At 38.6% G+C, this 21,486-nt stretch overlaps 1 protein-coding gene across 4 annotated transcripts; it reads right to left on the bottom strand.

The window, feature by feature from the left end:
- Positions 1-9,416: 9,416 nt before the first annotated feature.
- Positions 9,417-19,887, bottom strand: apbb1 (amyloid beta (A4) precursor protein-binding, family B, member 1 (Fe65)). Of its 4 annotated transcripts, none has more exons than XM_044202699.1 (15): positions 19,715-19,887; positions 18,401-19,059; positions 16,561-16,766; positions 16,417-16,476; positions 16,013-16,092; positions 15,842-15,908; positions 15,190-15,336; positions 14,698-14,825; positions 13,934-13,939; positions 13,623-13,737; positions 13,428-13,512; positions 13,250-13,330; positions 12,977-13,092; positions 12,394-12,570; positions 9,417-12,110 (listed from the first exon to the last, which is right to left on the bottom strand). In XM_044202699.1, exons 2-15 carry the CDS (start codon positions 19,035-19,037, stop codon positions 11,955-11,957), a joined length of 2,061 nt encoding a protein of 686 aa, XP_044058634.1. In that variant the 5' UTR covers positions 19,038-19,059; positions 19,715-19,887; the 3' UTR covers positions 9,417-11,954. The 4 variants fall into 4 exon arrangements, with proteins under 4 accessions (XP_044058634.1, XP_044058635.1, XP_044058636.1 ...); XM_044202700.1 differs by having other exon boundaries at positions 18,401-19,054; XM_044202701.1 differs by lacking the exon at positions 13,934-13,939.
- Positions 19,888-21,486: the final 1,599 nt, after the last annotated feature.

Raw genomic sequence — 21,486 nt, 5'->3', positions numbered from 1 at the left:
GCACCATGGTACCAAAAATGTCGATTTTAAGAGCTAATATTTAGCCTGTGACAACAAAGAAACAGAAAAATTATTCCCCGTTGCAATGTTGTTTTTTCATCGCTCTCCGCCGAGAAACAATGAAAATGCCAACGCACAGTGGACAGGCAATGGTTTGCATTACTTTGTTAAACAGACCAGACCTAGGTTGCAGCCTATGACAATTATGAACATGCCCACAGTCTCAAATGTTGGTCTTACGGAAAACATAGTTGAGTGCGCCCCCACGCAGGAAGAGACAGCATTGTGTTTATTAGACACAAATTTTTGGAAATTGTTATGCACACATAAAAACTCACGTTGCAAAGTGCTTTACTGTAAGCCTATTACTTATTTCAGGAACCTATATATACAGGAAATTAAATTTATACAGAAAAACCCCTCATCCTACCGAGGTATTCTTTTTGTCATATCTCACAGGTTCTTTATTCTATCATTCCAATTTTTTTTTATGACTTTGTCAATAAATTTGTTTCTAATGACTTCATATCATTGTTTCTGTTTCTGTTTTAATTGGTGCTTTTTAAAAATACCAATGTATTGGGGTCGTGGTGGACCCCAGTCAAAAGCACCCAATACTGCCTTTTAATAGATGGAACTATTTATGGACTTCATGTTTGCCATGGGTGCTAATTTAAAGTATCACACACTATCGGGGGGGTAGGGTCTGTCACTTTGAAGAAATTTTGAGACAGACACAGATGCAGATTTCCTCATCTTGGCGACCATAAATACTGCTCATCCTAAGGTAAGATGATGTTCAAAGTCAGAAATACAATACATATAATTTCATAATCAAATGTTTTATGACTATCAAATTTAAAAATTTAAAATGTATGCAATATTATACAAGATAAGACTGTAAAATAATGTGTCATGCATATGATTGACATGCATTCTGAGCATGATCAGGACATTGTGTGAGGGAAAAAGCACAAATGTAACCATTTTTGAGGCTGCAGAGGGAGATGGCGAGAAGGAGGGGTACGCGAGGAGATGGATTTGAGGAGGTTTGCTCTGTTTCTCAGAGCTCCTAGATGTGTTTTTCTTTCAGATGACATTCATTACATAACTAATATTGTTTTGAGAAAAAATAAGTTAACATTTTGCTATGATGGTTGTTTCTTACAGTAGTTTATTCTTGGGATCCCCAGGTACCCCAGTAGTCCTTGTATGTTAAATATGTTAGTAGGATGAGGGAAAAACCAGTGGCACCAAAAATTAGGATATTTTAGAGCTCCCCGTAAATTGAGACTTTCATGTCTCTTTCAGGTGAGCCGAGCTCCCCGTAGCTCCCCTGTATTTCGAACCGTGTATACACTTGACCGGTTTGACTATATGAGGCTTTTTCTCTGCTCCCTCTTAAAGCCCTATTGAAGCAACCAGCAAGGTGTGTGCTTGCATTTCATTTGCTGCGAGCCACTTAAGTGTCTCCAGTATGACCTGTAAACAGGTTTCTCTGCGTCCCAGCCAGCGTCGCCTGTCTGCAACAGTGCTGAGCCAAGCGTCGCCCATGTCACGCTCCGATAGCTCAATTTAAATGGAAATTGGATGAACTGCTTGGAAGTGATCCAGCCATCCAGAACAATTAACCCATATTACTGGCAGGCCTTGAAGGAGTAATTTGACTTTAAATGAGAATGGGGAGGAAAGCCTGTGGTATTTAATACTACTGAAAACAAAATAGCCTCAAGTTCAGAAAAGAGCCTGTTTGCTACTTTTGGTACCAGAGATTTAATGTCAAACACTGTCTCTAAATCCTTTAAACATAGATAAAATGATAACAGTAATCCATTGTTAAAGTGGAAGCACTTCACCAAATAGGATTTAAATGAATGATAATGTTTATTTTCACTCCACTATTTCATTCAAGCAATAATAAAACTTGTATTCAAATGGTTTCTATTACTGCTACCCTGGATGATGGGAAGCTTATCTACAGAAGTCACTAATCCGCTGCTGTCTTTAGTTGAAATTTACAACCAATATTAAAAGCAAACGGTGCCCAAAGAGTAAAGCTAGGGTTACTCTATATCTTTCTTATTGTCAACAAATCTCATTAAAAGACCAAAAACAAAATATCTATCAGTCCGATTTTCAATACTTTTCTTCTTTTCTACCTGTCTGTTGCATTCAGGCCCAAGCACAATTGTTCCTACTGAAGACGTACATTTTCAGTAATTTCCTCAAACAGCTGGCCAATGTAGTTTTTAGCAAACGTTTCTCAAATAGGAGTAAAAAGGAGCATATAGGGGACTATTTTCAGCCGTGGATGAATACACATTTTAAATTACATCAGACTATGGGTAATGTGTCTTATCTAATATGAGCCTCTCAGAGGGTAGACGCCAAACGAGAAGAGAGCTGAGGAAGAAGAGAGAAGAGTTTGATAGACAACGAATGATGACCTTCATCCCTAAAGTAAGGGCCATTTTCAGGCATAGTCGAACCGGGCAGTGGCCTGTTAGTTTCTGGTACAGCCGTGGGGCTTAGCAGTAATTAAATCCCTAGACCTAAAGGTCAATTCATGCTTGCTGTATCCACGACACCATGAGGTGTCAATTTTGTCATCTGCCCATGCCTGTGAAGGTCCACCGCCAAAAATGTGTGACTTTTGAATTAAAGTGGACTGTACACATTACAAGCACGCCAACTGTGCATGCACTAGAAAAGCAAACTGGATGCTTGTTTTGTGTACTGTAGTTATGTGCTGTATTGCCCATCCTTTTATCCAATTCTCATTAAGCTGTGGCACACACCATTTTTCTTTTTTCTTGACTTCTTGTTGTTCAGCCACATACAACAAAGGTGTTCTTCTTCTTGCTGTCATGAGGTCGTCACCTTTCTAGCGCGTGTGTTCATGTGTGGAACGTGTCTGCGTACACAGTCCCCTGATTGTAGCATGTATGGAAACACGTGCACGTCTGCTGTCTGTGTACAAGTCCACAGCTGTGTTCATCCGCATCCGTATTGAAGAATGAACAAAGCTTAACAAGTAATTTTACCAGAACTACCTTGGGTGACCTTTCTCTTTAGTGATTTTAAAAATAGATACACAAGCATGTGCAGTTAAAGAGCCAACCATGATCCATCACAACCAATCTAGGAATTAAAAGAGAGGTGTAATATAGAGACTAGAGCTCATCACATCCTAACCTTGCCTGGTCTATGTAACACATATTAATTTTTACACAAAGCGCATCACTAAAAAAATAAGTATTCAGAGATTTCCCTTGTCCCCCTGTGGTGTTGACAAGAGAGAGTTAGATGAAAGGCAAAGGAGGGGGAGAAGAATGGCAAAAGCAGTTGAAATCACGGCACTCTGTATGCAGGGGACTCAAGCGTGTTGGACTTTTGAGTCGGTCAGGTAATGGGTGAAATTGTGTCTGCTGCACAGCTTATAAATCGCAGTGCTGGCAGTATTTATCTATGTCTCAGACAATCCTGCTGGGAGATGGGAACGGTGAAATGAGAATCAACAGCCGACTTCTCCTCCCCTCAGCTCCCATCAGGTCATTTCACCTCCCCATCCCGCCTCTCGAAGGCAACATGTGAGAAGAAACTGATAAATATAAAGCAAGTTGAGAGCCGCCTGCTTCTGCCCTCTGCATTTCACCACAATTCCTGAGGTCATTTTAATGTATTTTGTTCAAACCTAAAGGGAACTCAACTGAGCTGCCTCTCTTGCCGAAATTCCTTGCAAAGCTATCCCATGATGAAGTATTTATTCCTCTTTTAAAGCACTCTGTGTCCACCACTACTACATTAAAGGCCATCAAGTCTAATCCTCCATCGCATTTCCACTCAAACTTTGCATATTTCATCTCCCAAATCAGGGGTTTTTACACTCTGGTGATGGCAGGTGTGTTCTGTAATAAAAGATGGGACAGGAGCTATTTCTAGTCTCCCATCCAAGACAATTGCCCTTTAGCTTTGTCTCTTTACAGTCACACCTTGTTACCACATCTCCAAAGGATAGAATAGAGGGGACAGACGTGGGCATGAGGAAAAGGCTGGATAGAGAAAGAGGACAGGAACACGGAGAGGTAACAATAGCACACAATTTCAGGCTTCATTGTAATTCCGCTCTCATCTCGGTCCCAAGTGACAAGCGGCGAGCCGCCCAGGATTCTAATCATTCCTGTTGTCAGATTGGTACCCCAAGTGAGATTGAGTTGATTGCTTGAACAAATTTGCAAAGTAACGATGCAATTTGCTGCAGTATGCCTTGGGAGGGTTTGGGCCGTCAGATTGGTGGGGTCTGTGGAGAGACTCACAGGAGACCAGGCTGGCTTCTTAGAGAGACTTAAATTAATCTCCCTGTTAATCATTACACCTGTAAGACAATAAACTGTTTTATATCTGCATCGGCTCGGTTTAACTGCAGCAACACAGAGCTACAGAGAGCTAAAGGAATTTTTTGAGTTAGATGAGAAGATTGGGTAAGATGGGGAAACAGCTAGCCTGGTTCTGTCCCACCTACTTGGACATCTAAAGCTTCATTTATAGCTATGTGCGTAGGCTCTGTAGCTATGACGTAGCTGACGTGCACCTCTTCAAAAATTTGGACTACAGTTGCTACAGAGATACCACATGGGGACTGCAAGAACTGTGATTGGTCAGCTTGGACTGTTCGTGTCTTCTCCCAAAATTGTTTTTCTACGAATATACTGCTGGCTGTAGCTTCACATTTAGTGTACAGATACGAGACTGATATCAGTCTTCTCATCTAACGCTCAGCAAGGAAGCAAATAAGCGTATTTCCCAAAATGTGGAAATGTTCCTTTAAAGCTCAGAAGATTCATGTGAAATGGTTCATTTGACTATCTGGAAATGAGGAGTCATTCAAAATGTTGTGTCTGTAAGAACCTCAGTAACACTGTTGGAGTGTTTCATCCTCATGTATAATAAGAGATTTCATTTTCCACTAACTCCAATCATTGAACATTACTGCCTGACAAACCCCAACCATCACACAGTATGAATATGAATTGGTTGCTGCCTGTCATCTCAAGTTTAATGATTCCAGTGACATGGCAGTGCACCAATATAAAGACCATTCATTTCAGTTTGACAGTTGCTTTTCTTCATAGCAATTACTCTATTATTTATTTATATAGAAATGACTGATTGGAGGTGGGAGAGAAGGGGCCAAGGTGCGCCAGATAAGTATATTTGTCTGTCTGAACAAAAGGACTTGTCACTGAGTCATATTGAGATACTTGCGGCAGACTCAAAAGTATTTGCATCCATGCATTTGTTGCAAACATGTCCGTGACAAACTCTAAAAAGATTAATTTAAAAGGTAGCTGGAAGATCAATGGACTATTATACTCTAGGAAGAGTCCTGATTGTTCCAAACTTCTTCCATCTAAGAATTATGGAAGCCACTGTGCTCCTGGGAAGCGTCAATGCTTTGTAGCCTTCCCCAGATCTGTGCCTCGATACAATCCTGTCTCTGAGCTCTGCAGGCATTTCCTTCGAGTCATGGCTAGGCTTTTGCTCTGATATGCATTGTGAGCTGTGAGACCTTATATAAACAGGTGGATGCCTTTACAAAACATGTCCAAGCAACTGAATTTACCATATGTGGACTCCAATCTCCATCAATGTGTAGAAACATCTCAAAGATGTTTAGAAATAATGAATTTAAACGATTTTAGTATAATTTCTGAATGATTTTGATCTGAAAAGATTTTGCATGGAGGACTTTGGCCTGTAATTGAGTATTTTTACACTGGAAGAGCTAATTACTTCTTTCTCTACTGGAAATTACTAATAAAATGTTTTTACTGTGCACTGCTTTAGCAGTGAATTTAAAATTGACCAGTCTTAAAATACATAAATAAATAAATAAAGAGAATATTGAGTTTTGGGGCGTATGTATGGTTTAGGTTATGGTCTAGTTTAACATTGTCGTGCATCATCACATGCTACATGCTACAGTACAGCAGAGTCAGTAAAGACAGTGCTTCCTCTCAGATTGGTGTGTGTACTGAACTGCTACTTAACTGCCGCTGAGCTGCTGGAATCGCTGGAGGACCACTGGAGAAATGATTACTCAGACACCAGTGGGCAGCTGGCTTCTCCCACTGGCAAAGCAATCACTGTGTTATTTGGGAGGGAATGAATTACTGAACATTTTGAGATTAGACTACTTAATCCCCAAATGAACGCCTCAGGGCATTATTAGAGACTGCACCAGCATTTGTGTCTGTACTTGCATCTGTATTGTCTGTTGTTTATTCTCCTGTCACCTGTCATTTCATGTTTTTTTTAATGTATCCCATTTTGTTATGGATTTTATTAGACTGCGAAAGCAAGAACTGTTTACACTCCCTACAGTGGCAGCATAGGAAGTATTATCCTCTCCTTTGGTTTTTCTTTGTAGTTGATCCAACTGCCTTCATACATCTCCTGTGGCCATATTTGATTTGCTGTGGCCCTGACCAAAGCTCTGCACTCGGTGGTGTCTTCCCCGATTACCAAGAATCTCTGCAGAACCCAGAAGTGGGCAAAAAAAAAAAAAAAAAGCTGCAGAAATCTTCATGGGTAAGCACTGTTGAAATAAAGGCTGCAGAGAATATGAGAATCCTTGTAGCAAGAGGTGTATTCTTGCAATATGAATGTGTTTGAAAAGGCCCTACAGGGATTTCCATCATCTCTCTCAGACCTTGGTACCAGGCTGAAGACGGAGCTTGCACTGGCTCCTTTTATCTAGCCTGCGATTGGTGATTAGATTGAAGAGCCCAGCAGAGGACACGCAATACCTCTCCTCCACACTGAGAAGGAAAGCAATGTTCCACAAGACTACACATTCATTACTCCAAATAAATCTCCATTAAACAAATGCCATATGCATAATTAGGCTATAGGAATAATTATAGTTGTGATTAGTTTCTCCATGGGCCGACCTATGTAAATTGTGATTGACACCCGGCAAAAATGGAGTGCATAAATCTGTCTTCAGAGATACATGGACACACACTGCAGCACAATAACAAGCATCAGAATACAGAGGCGACAAAGGGATTTAGGGATTTAGGGCATGGGTGGCTGTAAACATGCCACCACCGCACATTAATAATCCAAGCTATACAGACAAGGCTCTACACAATTACTGTATGTTTTCTGTATAAGGAATAAACAGTCAAAAAATGCATTACACCGAAAACAAAGTACACTCAGTTGCAGGTTATTATGTAGTCGACACCTACTAATACAGTCCAATATAACGGTCCAGCAATAAATCCTACCTTCATGTAAGTTATAATCTTCAGTTTTTGTTGAAGCTGTTTATCGCCTCTAATTGATATAAATGAGGTGGGCAAAATACTAGAAACACATCTCATTATAAAACAATACAATTCAAAAGCACCACAAACCACAGCCCCCAAAATGACCATAAAGTTCAATTAACACCTCTCTAAATCAGTGGTAACAAAACACATCAGCACAATACATCAAGGGAGAATAAAAACAGATTGTGCTAGTGGGATTCAAACAAGACTCAAGCTGGGTCCCAATTCTATACTATATACAACACTTAATATATAATATACTTGATAGTAAATTGGTTTTGCAGTTAGTATAATAGACATTAACATACTAAACTGGTTTATACTAACAGGAAATGATACAATGTGTGCGCCGTGCAAAGGCAATCAAACTGCGACTTTAGAGTGCTCCTGCCACTTAAACCTAACAAATTGATGGAAAAATGTCCAGTTTCTGGAGCTGTGTCACCACCATCAATACTTCCAGCTAGCATGATTAGCGCCTCCTTGTCCTTTGTGCATTGCATTGCGGGAGAATTGTGTCTATCAACAGCAGACTCAAAAATTAGGGGTTTTAGTATGCATACTGAATGTTTTGAGTGTACTTTCTATGTCACTTTTCTAGTGTGAACACACTGCATATTCAAACCTGCTTAGAATTTGTATGTAGTATGTATTTGGAAAACAGATTAAGAGTCTAGAGCCATACTAGTGCTGTCAGGTAAACATATCTACCATGTTTACCATCTTCGTTTAGGGGTAACAGAAAATAGAAAAAAAATGACCAACAATTACCAAACATTACCAAAAAAAAATAGACATAGGATACACACATATATGAATTGCTGCCAGCAGGTATGACATTCAAATGCTAGAAAAGACACAAGGAAAGAGAACACAACATTTGACAAAACTGAAGTAGTTTGTCTCATCAAAAAAGCTTTAAAGTAAATTTAAAATTTGTGAGAGGTAGATTGTGTTGCAATATGATAGTACTGATTGCACGGTCGAGATCCTCTTTATCCGAAAGACAGAGTAGTTCCAAACCTTGGAAAATGCAAATTATTTTTCACGTCTGGTGGCTGAATTTGTCTGGAAAAATTGATTAAACTGTTAAAAGTAACAAATGACTTTCACCAAAAACTAAACATTACAACCTTCATAAATGTCTGTTGCCAGGCCGCTGTGTTAGACTGCATTAGTTTTAGCTAGGCGTACCTAATAAACTGACAGCGAAGTGTAAATATGAGCTATAATCTGTTAAGAGATAGTAAAAAAAAATAAAATAAAAAAAATCACATGCATGCATGTTGCTCAAGTCGACTCATGTGGTATAAACAGAAGCAATATTTGTAGTGTATTAAAGAAGCAGTCATTTTTGTCTATAGTACACCACTGATATGTTTAACACACAAAGCAACAGGACAGACTATAGCAGGTGACTCAGATATGTTTGATTTACACAAACATATGTCAATAAGTCACCTAGCACAGAAGACCCCGTCTCTCTTTTCAAAAGGAAGCGATTATAGCCAGAGCACTGCTCCAGGATCCCGCTGACAGGGTAGTCCTGATATTTGTGTGGAGATAGTGAAGCCAATTATTACCAGTCTGCGCCTGCTGTGGATTCCACTTGATGTGCACCTTTCATCTTCAAAAGCCATCTCTTAGGGAAACAATACCCAGCCCTACCCATCCTTTTGAACTCACCAGGTGGGGGCAGCAGTGCTGATATGAAATGAACAGGTGCCTCGAGTGGGGGGTTGTGTTTATGCACTGTGTGGCTGGGCTGTCAATACATATGGTAAAACCAGTGTTAGCAGGTTTAATGCATATGCAAAATGGCCAGACAGGCTGAGTATGTGGCTTCTTTTACATTTTAATGGAAAAGCTGAGAAAGACAGATAAAGTCATTAATAAAAAATGAAAAATTGTTTATGCTTCCACAACCAGAAACCAAAGCAGACATTTTCAGGCTATAGGATATGGACCTGCTCTTTGGAAGACAATCTCTTCAGACCCACTTGGCTTCACACAACCAAAAAAGAAACATAAAAAAAAAACTGCCAGGATATTAAAAGACCACAGTTACATAAACAGTTATGATATGTTCACATTTATTGTGCAGTGACTTTTAAATACATACATTTTATACACCTAATTTACATGAACAGAAATAAATTAATCTGCTAATGTTCTTTAACTCATCTGGCTTTAGTGTTGCCACTGACTGGACACAGCAAACGTCAAAGGAGAAAAAGCAAAAATAGTGACACATGAGTGACAAGGCAGTAATATGAGTCAATGTAGTCTAATTTTTATTAGTGTTATATATTACACATATAAAGAAGCAGTTGGTAAGAGTTTTAGTGTTTGATAACTTCTAAAATGTTAAAAACATCTATAGGAATCTATGAATGAAAGTTTGAGAAAGGCCAGGCATCACAAAGCACTGCTTTGCTTTCAAAATTGGGTGACAAGGTCATTAAATAAGGTCAGACAACAGAACAGACTCCATGACAGCTTTATAGTCGGAAATCTCAAGAACACAGTGTCACACTTCTCTATACTCACATTCCCAATCCATATGTTTCAAACATGGATTATATATTTTGTCGCTATATATTTTACAAGTACCAAACTTCTCTTAGAACTCTTTTGAGGACAATTCAGATTTCTGCTTTTTGCAATATAGAAATAATATCAAAGATGACAAAACATCTAGAAAGTTAAAAAAAAAAAATCTGAAGTTGTGAACAATGCAATGCTGACAGCAGGTAAAGGAGACTTAATTAAAATTATTAATTATTAAAAATGGCTTTATTTTCATTATGCACCAGTTAGATTTAACACGAAGTATCACTTTTTATATCAGCATGATATAGTGGGCATAATCCGTTATCCACTAAGGAAATCACTGTTTCAAAGATGTATTTTATGTTTTTAAATACAAAGTTGTATTTGTTATGCATGTCTATATATTCCTTTTGACAATATTTTGTTGTAATTTAATTGAGTGATACTTTTCCTGTAAAATATCTATGTGTAATACAACATATTCTGATGTGGTTTGGTTTTTATTTGTAGACTTATTTCTATGTAGCTGAGTCAGTTAGCCTGAGGATATCCAGTAAGTAGCTACCAATGTCTCAGACAACATGGCCAAACAAATGCCTTGCAAAGGCAAATGTCCAAAATATCTTACAAACTGCAACTTTAATATTTGAGATGTCTATTACTATTGTGCTACATAAAGTATTGATCACTGACAGACACATAAAGATAAAATACGACTTGGCTAATTAGTGTGTTCTTTATAAAAAAGTAAATCTAACGAGATAATGTGAAAACCATCTTAACAGTGTACATTGTAGTGCGTGTTAACAATACAAAATACATTAACTGGAGTGGCCAGAGTCCACACGTCAAAAGGTGGCCAAGGAAAAAATAAAAATGTAAACCACTGGAGAATCATCTCTAGGTTTCCCATATACACAAACTGTAAATACAAACATTAACCTGCTCTCATCTTTTCACTCTGAAGGAACTGACAGGAAGTCTAACTTTCTACTGCTAGCTTATGATACACTGACACTAACTAGAGTGACATGCCAATGAAACACGAAACAACACATCAACTCCAGCCTCCTCTTACCATACAGAAACATAGAGAAGGAATTTACAGTATACATTGATGGGTCTTAAGCACTAAACTGCTGCAAGCAGCAAGAACTCTAAGCTATCAAAACATGCAGCTTGTGGCAAGTTTCTACAGTACTATTCAGTAGTTATTGTTGGTAAATGGCTGTGTGAAAACCCAGAGTTTGTATTTTTTATTACTATTATTTCTATCGCAAGATAATGATTTTCAGCATGGCTCTGTTGTTCCATTAGCCTCACACTCAATCTAGCCAGACTCTCTCATTAAAGTGAACAAATAATCACATGGCAGCCATCTTATCACCACACCATACAGGAACATCTGATTATTGCACACTAGCACTGAACTTGCAAACGTTCATGCAGAATGTATGAGAAACACACTACACTCAAATCAGTGGTTGCTCACTAAATGACAGATGACCATACAGATCTTTGGAAGACTACAATACATTGTCTGGGAGGGTCAGGGACAGGGACATATAACTACGTGGCACACTACTGAGACGCCTACAGCGCTTGTATTACAACCTAAGGTGAGAGAGAGGTGCAATCATGTTTTAGAAAATCAATATTAGGTTACTTGACACCAACTGACGACGACCGTGTTACAGTACCTTCTTTAAAAGTAGAAAAAGAGGAGCGTTAGAGATGATAATTGCACCAAGGAGGAAAAGGGGAACGAGACCATTTCTGTGAGAGAATCTAGCAACATCCAAATCCAACATTCATAGCATTGTTTCTGTTAAAACACAAAAATAGTTAAGACTCACAGAAAGAATCCCAGCAAAGAAAAAAAATAGACACACATTTTCCTCACAAACTACTCCACACAATATACTATTGACTAGACAAGTGAAACGGTCGTAAGGCGAAACTGTGGCAGAAGGATGAGGAGGAGGAGAAGAAGTGAGATTGAGAAGGGGATGTGGTGATGGACCTTGTGTTTAATGGACTGTGGATCATCTTCACTCCAACTCAAGGGGACTGAGAGCCTGACCTGTAGCTCTTAAAGCTGCCCAGCAGACTCTGCACCCCCTTCTTGACCCGTCGAGCCACAGAGTCAGCAGGAGGAGTGGGCAGGCAGGAGGCTAGGCTGGGCGGACGTGCATCCAAACATTTCTGGTAGCGAAGCTATAAAAAGAAAACACACACACACAGCATAGATTACATATTACAGACACTCAACTCTAAACCATTGCTTGTGAATGTAAACAACTGTGATTCACATTGGTACCAAATTAGCTTTCAACTTTGGGACACAATAAAGTGAAGTCTTCACAGAATGAAAAACACAAATAACGCATTTCTCAAGTGTCTTCCTCAGGAATAATTTGTACGTCACTTACATCTCCATCTCATCTCTACATCTTTCCCCCTGTATGGTTTTCCTCTCAAGTATGTGTTTACGACTCACCATGCAGGCAGCCTGCACAGCCTCACTCAGACTGGCAGCGTTGGGTTCACACCAAAACATGTGACAGGTGAAGTCTCTGGGACCCTCCGCCATGATGAAAGCAAAGGTGTGGACGTCCTTTCCCACACCCATGAAAGACAGGAAACGCACCCTGCACTCTGACAGCACCTCCTCATTCTGGGGTTAGAAATACAAATGACAGCAAAATTATTCAGTGTAATTGAAATATTTTTGTGGCAACATTTGTACTTTGTGAAATAAAACACGCAAACATTGCAACACTTAAAAGGTCAAACAAAAGATATCCTAAGCTAATCTCCATCTTAGAATAATAATATTAAGTTGCCAACAGAAAAAACAAGAAAAAGGTCAATCACAGTTGACACATATCCACACTAATTTTTACAGATTTAAAGCTATGAGTAGGTAACAGTGCATGCTGAAGGTAATGCATGAACATTTTACACTAAAACATATTGCTGACATCCCTGTAAATGCATATGATGAAACTTTAGCCCCTTATTAAAAACATTACCATATCACCCTCCCTGAGTCCTGTCATGTTCAGTTTGTTGTTTGTTACCTGTTTTGAAAGTATTGTGAGGGTGGCTGGTGCGACATTCACAGAGACAGGAGTCCATTCACTTTTATCTTTACTATTCACTGCTACCTCAAGCGCATCATTTATTACATCCATACCTGAGAAATGCGTACAAGAGAACATGAAACATTACATTAACCTTAACACAGAAAATCATAATTGTGATCAGGACACAGAAAATACAGTTACCATTTCAAGGCACAAACAGCTGAAGTGTTTACATAAACCATTATATATTTGAAGGTGTTTTCTTACCAACTGGCTTAGCCACAGACTCACAACCAAGGTAATAAACATGGAAGTGCTGGAAGAGTTCATTTTTTGGAGCAGGAAACTCTGTTAAGAAAGGAGGAAGCATTAACTGATCTGTTTCCACAATTTGAATTGTGAGGATATTCAAAGTGTGTAAGACCCTGAAGGTACTTTTCTTTACCTTCAACCGGGATGACCACAGGGTTACTCGGGTCAGAGCTGAGCCTGCTCACTCCTGGCTTGGTCGCCTTTCTCTCCATCATTATCTAAAGTCAAATTACAGGGAGAAAATGTGTTAAAATTTTCAAATGCATGTTTGATTATGAACCAACAAATTGCACTGAATTCATAATGAAACAATCCAATAGTGGCTGACCTTTGAACACATCTCATGTAAGCTGGTGGCTATGTTCTTGGCAGGTGAGTCACAGCGGAAAACATGACACTTCAGAACTTGGGTCAGGTTGTCTCGGGCCACATAAGCAAAATCCCTACAGGTGAAATCAAACAGAAAAGGTTACATTCCCATGAATACTGAATCATTAACACAGTATAAATGAGTGAACCAGTTTGAACAAATATATGCATATGTGCACACAGAGCACACACAAACATGCTATTGCAAGTAACAACAGCACAAAACAATAATTTCATAAAACTTTTAAGATAGTAAACATTAATGTATACCTTTCCCTGTTCATGATGGAAAATGCAGCATGAAAGAAAAAACATGATTGTTACAATACAGTGAGACAGGAAGCAAGCAAGCAGAAACAGGGTCATATTTGTCTGCAATGTTCTTAAAATCCAGCAGAGGGCAGCAGCATACAATAAAAAAGTACACACAAAAGTATAATGTGCCTGCCATGACAAGAGGCCTTTCTCATTTCTCAGTTTGTACGTCCTCAATTCCTTTCCTTGCCTCCTCTCCTCGTGTCTTAGTCCGTCTCACCCGAGATGCAAGCAGAGGAGGTGAGGAAGAGACACTAGGAGAGAGGAGTCGAGGCAACAGACATTTAACAAAATGAGACATCCTTGCTTCGGAGTCGTCATTTTAAAGTGACGTCAATTCAATATAACGTGTGGCATCATCTGTCCATTGTCACGCCTCTTTTATATGTCACAGGTGCTAAGACTTCTGCAAAGGATACACCTGTGCATCATAGTTCCTATGTCAAGCCTCCTCTCTCCTCTCTGCTCGAGATGCATTTTAGGAATTGAAACATCCTTCAAGATGGCGCACTAAGATCGATTTCCAGGGTCACAGGCAGGAGGACGGAGAGAGGAGACGAGGTGGCACAAAATAGAGAAATGAGAGGAGGCCAAGCTTCTTAAGGAATGCCAAGCTAAATCTTTTTGAAGCATGGTTTGTTTAAAGCAAATTTAGTTAGATAAATAAATCACGTGTAGTTCTGCCATCTTCATTTTGGCCTTGTACTGTGGACACTGACCTGCCGTTGTCTCTGCCAACACCCCAAACACGGATGCTGCCAATCGGTTGAGCATGAAGCAGAGTCTGGCCCAGTGGGTCGATCAAGTTCATAGTGTCATTCTCCAGGACCATCAGCATATCCTTACCCTGTCACGACACACACACTGTTAGCATGAGCAGCCTGCCTTAAAAACATTTCACCTATAAGAGTAATTTGTGGGCTGCTCAAGTTAAGATATCTATGCATGCATTAGTACACATTTTAACTTTTATGATTTGAGGTATTTCGCTTTAATTCCAATATGAATTTAGCCAGAAATCTGTTTAACAATACCTGAAAAATAAACCAACCACACTCAGACAGCGTACTTTTATGAAATTCCCTGAAATTATGAGTATGTAAAACTTCTGACAAGTAAATAGCATTTTCAAATGTATCTACATTAAAGTGGACATCACAGGAATTGTCAGAAGTGTCGAGTCACAGTGCGATTCAGTAAAATTCCCTCACCTCTCCCCAGATACCAGCAGTGTCATGAAGGTTGTGTTTATGATAAGAGAGCTGTCTGATGCAGTTGTTGACAGCAACACTGCTCTTGCCGGGTGCCATGTCCTCCTCAGACATCTCTACCCAACCCAGGGAACGCACTGCAAAACACTGACAGTACAAATATGCAGCACATTAGCACAAAACAGGACTGCACAGGGAAGGTGTAGAACAATGACGTTAGGAAAGGGTGGAAATTTGAGGTGTGTCGGGTCCTAACTCTGCTTATTTCCCCCTCTTTTATGCTCCTTTAGTTGTGCTGGTTACTCCATAACTGAAAACAATGTTTGCTTGGCTACAAACATGCAAATACAATGAGAAAAGGGTCATCACTTGGCTTTACTGCTCAACCTGCTCAAAAAGTGCAAAAATGTCAATTGCGATACACTCATCAACTTATAGTTGCTTTTTCAAGTTCCTGATTGGAAAGAACTAATAAGTTATATTTATTAATCCCTGTGTAATAATTTCACCCATCCTAAATGTTTTAAAGCAGTTTTCAGTCACAGTGCAGCACTCATGGACCAAGGTCTCAAGTGTAATGATAGTATTTTTCGTACAGACCCTAATTTACTCTGAACATATTGGAGAAATCCAACATGAAGCACTGATTTACCTTAGTTTCTAAATCTGTGCAGAGTGGGGCAAGCTTTTCTTCTTCCTCAGACTGGGAGTAATTGTAACTGCAATGATAGAGAAAGAGATAAGGTTAAGAAACAGGAAGAGTATAAGAACATGTGACAATATACTAAATACTAACTAATCAAAAAGCTTTAATAGGACATACTTCAGGTTGATGGATGCATAGCGTAGAGTTGCCCCCTCAAACTCCTTCAGACTTTGATCAGATGCAACCTCTCCCTCCTCCTGAGGACACAGACAAGAAGAAAAACTGTTAACAATGGAAATTTCGATTTATTCCAGATAGAAGATGTTAACAGACACCAGTTACTTGTTCTGATCAATTTTCAGCCTTGAGAGAGAGAGAGACAATTCAACACTCAGTGAACATAAACTGTCAAGTTACCTATTTTATAGGTTGCAGTTTTATATAGTCTTGACTATGAGCTGAGTGAATATGCTCAATAAATAATTCCAAACTATTTGTTCTTTACCAAAATGTGAAAATATGTACAAACTCATCTCCCATGTATTTCGAGTACACTTCATTACACTCTTGCCACGACTTACCTTCCATAGTTCCCCTTCGCCAGCTCCTTCATCTGTGCTGGAAAGCTGAGCCCAGGATTCCTGGCAAATGTAACAAAAGATATTAGTGTCTACAGACTCACATGTCATTGCCTCTATCCAAGCAAAATGTGTGTTAGACCTCACCTCAGGCTCCTCACAGGGTGTAGTCTCCAGGGACATAGTCGAGGACATCATGGAGTCATCAACTTTACCCAGGGGTGAAGGAGGCTCCCACTGGGTGGTGCCTGTGGGGATGTGCCAGTAGTATGTGCCTGATGTATCTCGCACCCTCATCCATCCTGAAGGCAGGTCTGTGTCTGTCTCAAAAGCACTGGAATCCCAAAAGGACTCTGAAAGGCAGGGAGCAAAGGAGAAACACGGGAAAGGGAAATTGTTTAATGTGAGGTTGAAAAAGAACAAAAAATAAATAAAACCACACTGATCATATAGGAAGAGAAGGAAAAACCAAAGATTCTGTCTAATGTGTACGTATATGTGCTGACAGCACTGAAATAGTTGACTCTTAAAAGTAATTAGATATGGTGTCTGAAAATCAGAAAAATGGAAAGTAAACACAAGGATTTGATAATGATTCACCATGACCAGCAGTCTATCTTCTTTATAAGCTAAACAATCAATAACCAGTTATTTTTTGTTGCTTCTATTTATCTTTGAGTGTTTTGATTTTTCCTTTCATCAGCTTACTAATGAGAACGAGAAATGGTTTTAACAACGTCGTTGAAGATAACCTTTATAACTTCCTCTTGTTCAAACAACAGGTGAAAAAGCATCTAGAGTGGCATTTGTAAAGTTGCTGCACCTCATTGTTGTTGGTATGAAGTGCCATTAACAGTGTCATCGGTTAACCTAAACAATATCACTGATAAGATTAGATTACTATTACACTACTACTATACACTATACAATTACCTTACGTTACCATATACTACTATAACTGAATATTGATAAAATAAGACTGCACTGGCATCACCGACCAAAATGTTCAACCTGACTCACCAAATCAACATTGCACAAAAACAGAGCGTGGAAATTGTCTCCAATGCATAGATTTTAGTGTTTCAACCCACTCCACCATACAGTTTAATATAAAAACAATATATTAGTTAGAAAATATTAGAGATTTAGCTTTAATTTGTTTGACTTATTGGATTGAAAAAGACTGATCAGTAAAAGATTAGAAAAACAATATGCAATCTATAGTCCTTTGCACACCAAGTCCAAAACAAATTGAAGGTCTTTAATCTGAAAGAAATGAACAACCCTTTCACAAGTATGGTACAAAAGAAAGAAAAATATAAGATTTACAGCAGAAAAAAGTGAAATGTCTATACATGCCTGTTTTTATCAGTAACACTTTACTTTAGGTCCCCTATTTAGCACTTATAAGCACTTATCCAACATTTAATAAATGGTTTTTAACACACTATTATGTGGCTATAAGCAGATATAAGGACATGTTAAGTTGTTAAGTAATGTACAGTATTTGTCAACAATTATAACTCCTCCTACAAAGGCATATTTGATATTATTACAACTGTGTTTTACTATATTGTCATTCATTATCTGTTTAAACACCAGCCTCCACTTATGTGTGCCTCACAGTAGGAGTTATAGTTGTTGTGACAAGTACATTAATTATAAACTTACATGTACACTACATTATAGTGCGATATAAACCATTTGTTAAATATTTATATACTGCTTATAAATGCTAATCCAATCTGCAATTCATCTACTCAATGCTCAGTATATAATTTGTTGTTTTCTGAATGCATATACCGAAGTTTTCACCATGCCTTCTCCATCTGTAATGGTATGTTGTTTTGTGCTGCATTTGTCTTTTTTTAATGCATGTTGTCGTCTGTGCAAGCTGTGACTTCCAACTGCTCTTACAGACATGTCTAATGTTGTATTATACCATACATGTGTGGCCTACACATCAACTTCATACACTTCTATTTACCTCTGTTGCCATTTGGAGAGCCCTCAGCTGTGTTGTCCTGAGACAGTGCAGGCCAGCTGGCCTCTTCATCATTTGGTGTCCCATTCATGTTGGAGAACAGGAGGCAGGCATTTCTCCCCACAACACTGCCCTCTCTCTGAGACTCCACATTACTCTGTTCGTCTGTCACTCCTCTGGTATCACCTGATGTCTCTTCATCTTCCTCTGATTTGTTTTCCTTCTCTTTGCCATCTTCTTCTCTCTCTTTATCTTTCTCTTCTGTAGGCTCCAGAGTGTCGATGAGTAACGGCTCATTAAGGATGTTCTTGGACTCCTCCTGACTGAGACCAGGGGTCATTGCTATTTTGGGAGACTTGGTCTGGTCCTCGTTTCCCTGTTGTTCTTCCTGAGTGGTGGTCTGATGAGGGAAGTCTTCTTTGTTCCCATTCTGGCTGATATTGCAGTTGTGGTCCTGGTCCTGCTGGTTCTCGGCTACTTTCCGCAGCTGGTTCCGGCCTTCTTTGACCCACTTGGCATTGTTGCCAGTGGACTCCTGGTCGCACCAGTGGCTGCTGTCATTCAGCTTGTTCTTTAGCTCTTCATCTTGTTTTTGTTTATTCACAACATATGACATGTCTTCATCATCATGGCCACCCATGATAACTTTCCATGTAACTGCTCTGACGGAGAAAGAGGTTGATTTATTAGCATTACCGTTAGCATGCTAGCTAGCAGGCTAGCGATTAATAATACTGAGTTTCAATCAAGAGTTTCTCATCAGAGTTCGAGAAAATGTACTGTGGCTGCTGGCAACGAATATATTCTAAAGCTTTAACTATGCTAATATCACTAACATACTAAATTGACTGTAAAGCAACTAACAACATTTCAATCTGGAGACTGAAGTCTGTTTCTTGTTCGTCTATTCCGGGTTGGCCATCACTGCAGTTACTTCCACTGTTGGGTTTTTCGGTCGAATATGAAGCGTACTTCAGCAGCTTCACCTTCCATTTGCCAACACGACCTTTTTCTCTTTTGATATTGAGGTCAATAAAGAGCAAATCAGGAGCTCAGTGCATCAGTTTAGATTCAGTCAGCTGGTTGTTAACTAAAATACAGTTCTAAAAGCAGACTGCGTACTAAAATACAACGATATTAATCGGATGCCATCGCCGCAGCTGGAAATAACGGGATCCATCCACCATCATTACAGTCGTCATCTTGGCTAGGCTAATGTTAGCTCCTCAGCTAGCTAGCTAACGGTTCCAAACAGATAAATCAAAGCGAGCGCGGTGACAGTGATTTATGAAGCGTATGTTAAGAATTTTGACTTACCAGCTCCACCAAACCTCCTGTTGTCGAAATATGCTGAACTATGCGAGCTAACTACATATTTCCACGAATCGTGAGGGCTCGCTTCGTTTCTAGGTGGTGTTTTCTGTCAGTGGGCTCGACTAGTAGTGATGGAGGATGAACTGCGTCACGGATTGACGTCACGACCAGAGCCACTCAGGCAAAGAGCTCGACAGTAACTTACTTAACAAAATGCTTTTTAGACTGTTTTTGGACATAGTGATCCGGTGATGCATATTTTCAGATCCTCACGACTAAAGTCATCTATAAAGCATAATGCATACCTTCCGTGCCAACAGCAATATCTATAAGATTTTATACTTTCATTGGCATGGAACTGTTCACCAACATTTATATATTGGGTAACCCCTTTTTAATAAATCACCCTTCATGAAGTGTTTATAAGCTGTAATTAACAGCTTTAATAATGGTTAATAAATCCTTTACTAATGGTTTATAGTTCAGTAATAAGACAATAATAAAAAAAGTTTTGGGTTGCCAAGTTGTGGAAAATCCCTTTACCTCGTGTTTATCCTTTTCCAGTGGGACACTTCCTTGTCTTGGCCATGGTGGTCTTAGCTTTTTAAACCATAAGACAACTCCAATGGACTATTTGGCCTCTGACTTTCTGGAAAACAGCTGCAGCGCATCTGGACCAGAATTCCTTTAACTATTACATTACATTAACATTAAAACTGCAGACTTAATGAATTATTTTATAAGAACCTTTTTTATTAATGACTTACATTGACTAACATTTGTAACTGCTTACTTGAGGTTTATTACCCTTTATTAATTACATTTATAACAGCAGATTACTTACTAACTTTGGCTGATTGCTTATTAGAAAGTGAGAAACCAGTGACACTTATTTAATAACTTTATTGAAATGTATATGAATTTATAGCTTATTAGAAAGTAGCCTAACTATTAAACTATTAGTGACTCACCAGCTAGATTTTTTCACAACCTGGCAGCCTAGAAGTTCTTCTTAATAATGGCTTATAATTGATCTATAAAACATTATCAAATTAATTATTAACCATTAATAAGGTTGGTTTTAATTTATAAAGCCTTTATAAAGGTTGATTTATCAGGAAGTGGACATTTTACTTTTTATAGACATTCATCAAAGGAAAATAAAATAAATTAAAAGGACCAAGGTATCAATAGTTCATCTGGAATTAATTTCTGTCAGATTTATTTAGAAGAGTGATTTAAACTCCCTTATAAATATATAGAAAATAGGAGATTAAAAACCACAGATTTATGTATGAAATATTAAGCCAAAATAATACAACAAAAACAACTAGGACTACAATTTTGCATGGGTAGTCTAACACAATCAAAAAATACGCTCTACTGTTTCTATATTTGAACTGCAAACAAAACACTGATTGTAGTTTGAATTAAATCTTAATTAGAGAGATCATTTTCATTCACTTTTTTTGAAATGCCCTTTGCTTTAGAGGTAATGATGGAAAAGCAAAATATTTACTTCTTAATAATCAGTGATTGCAGGACCAATTTCAGCTAACAAATATCTTTTATATTTCCTGTAAAACATTTATGCTTTTTCTGTTGCTAATTTGACAGTTATATTAAGAGACTCAAACCTACAAAACGATCACAAGCACTATTACACACTGAGCTAAATATCCGCAGTTAAATAACTTTGGACTGATATTCACGTTGCTTTTTAATAGAATTATTCATTTGGAAACTTTACACTTTTTCCAAATTACCCAATAATG

Source organism: Siniperca chuatsi, linkage group LG7, assembly GCF_020085105.1.
Source record: "Siniperca chuatsi isolate FFG_IHB_CAS linkage group LG7, ASM2008510v1, whole genome shotgun sequence".
Taxonomy (NCBI): domain Eukaryota; kingdom Metazoa; phylum Chordata; class Actinopteri; order Centrarchiformes; family Sinipercidae; genus Siniperca; species Siniperca chuatsi.
Note: the sequence above shows the minus strand (reverse complement) of the source record. Positions and strands in the feature narration are given on the sequence as shown.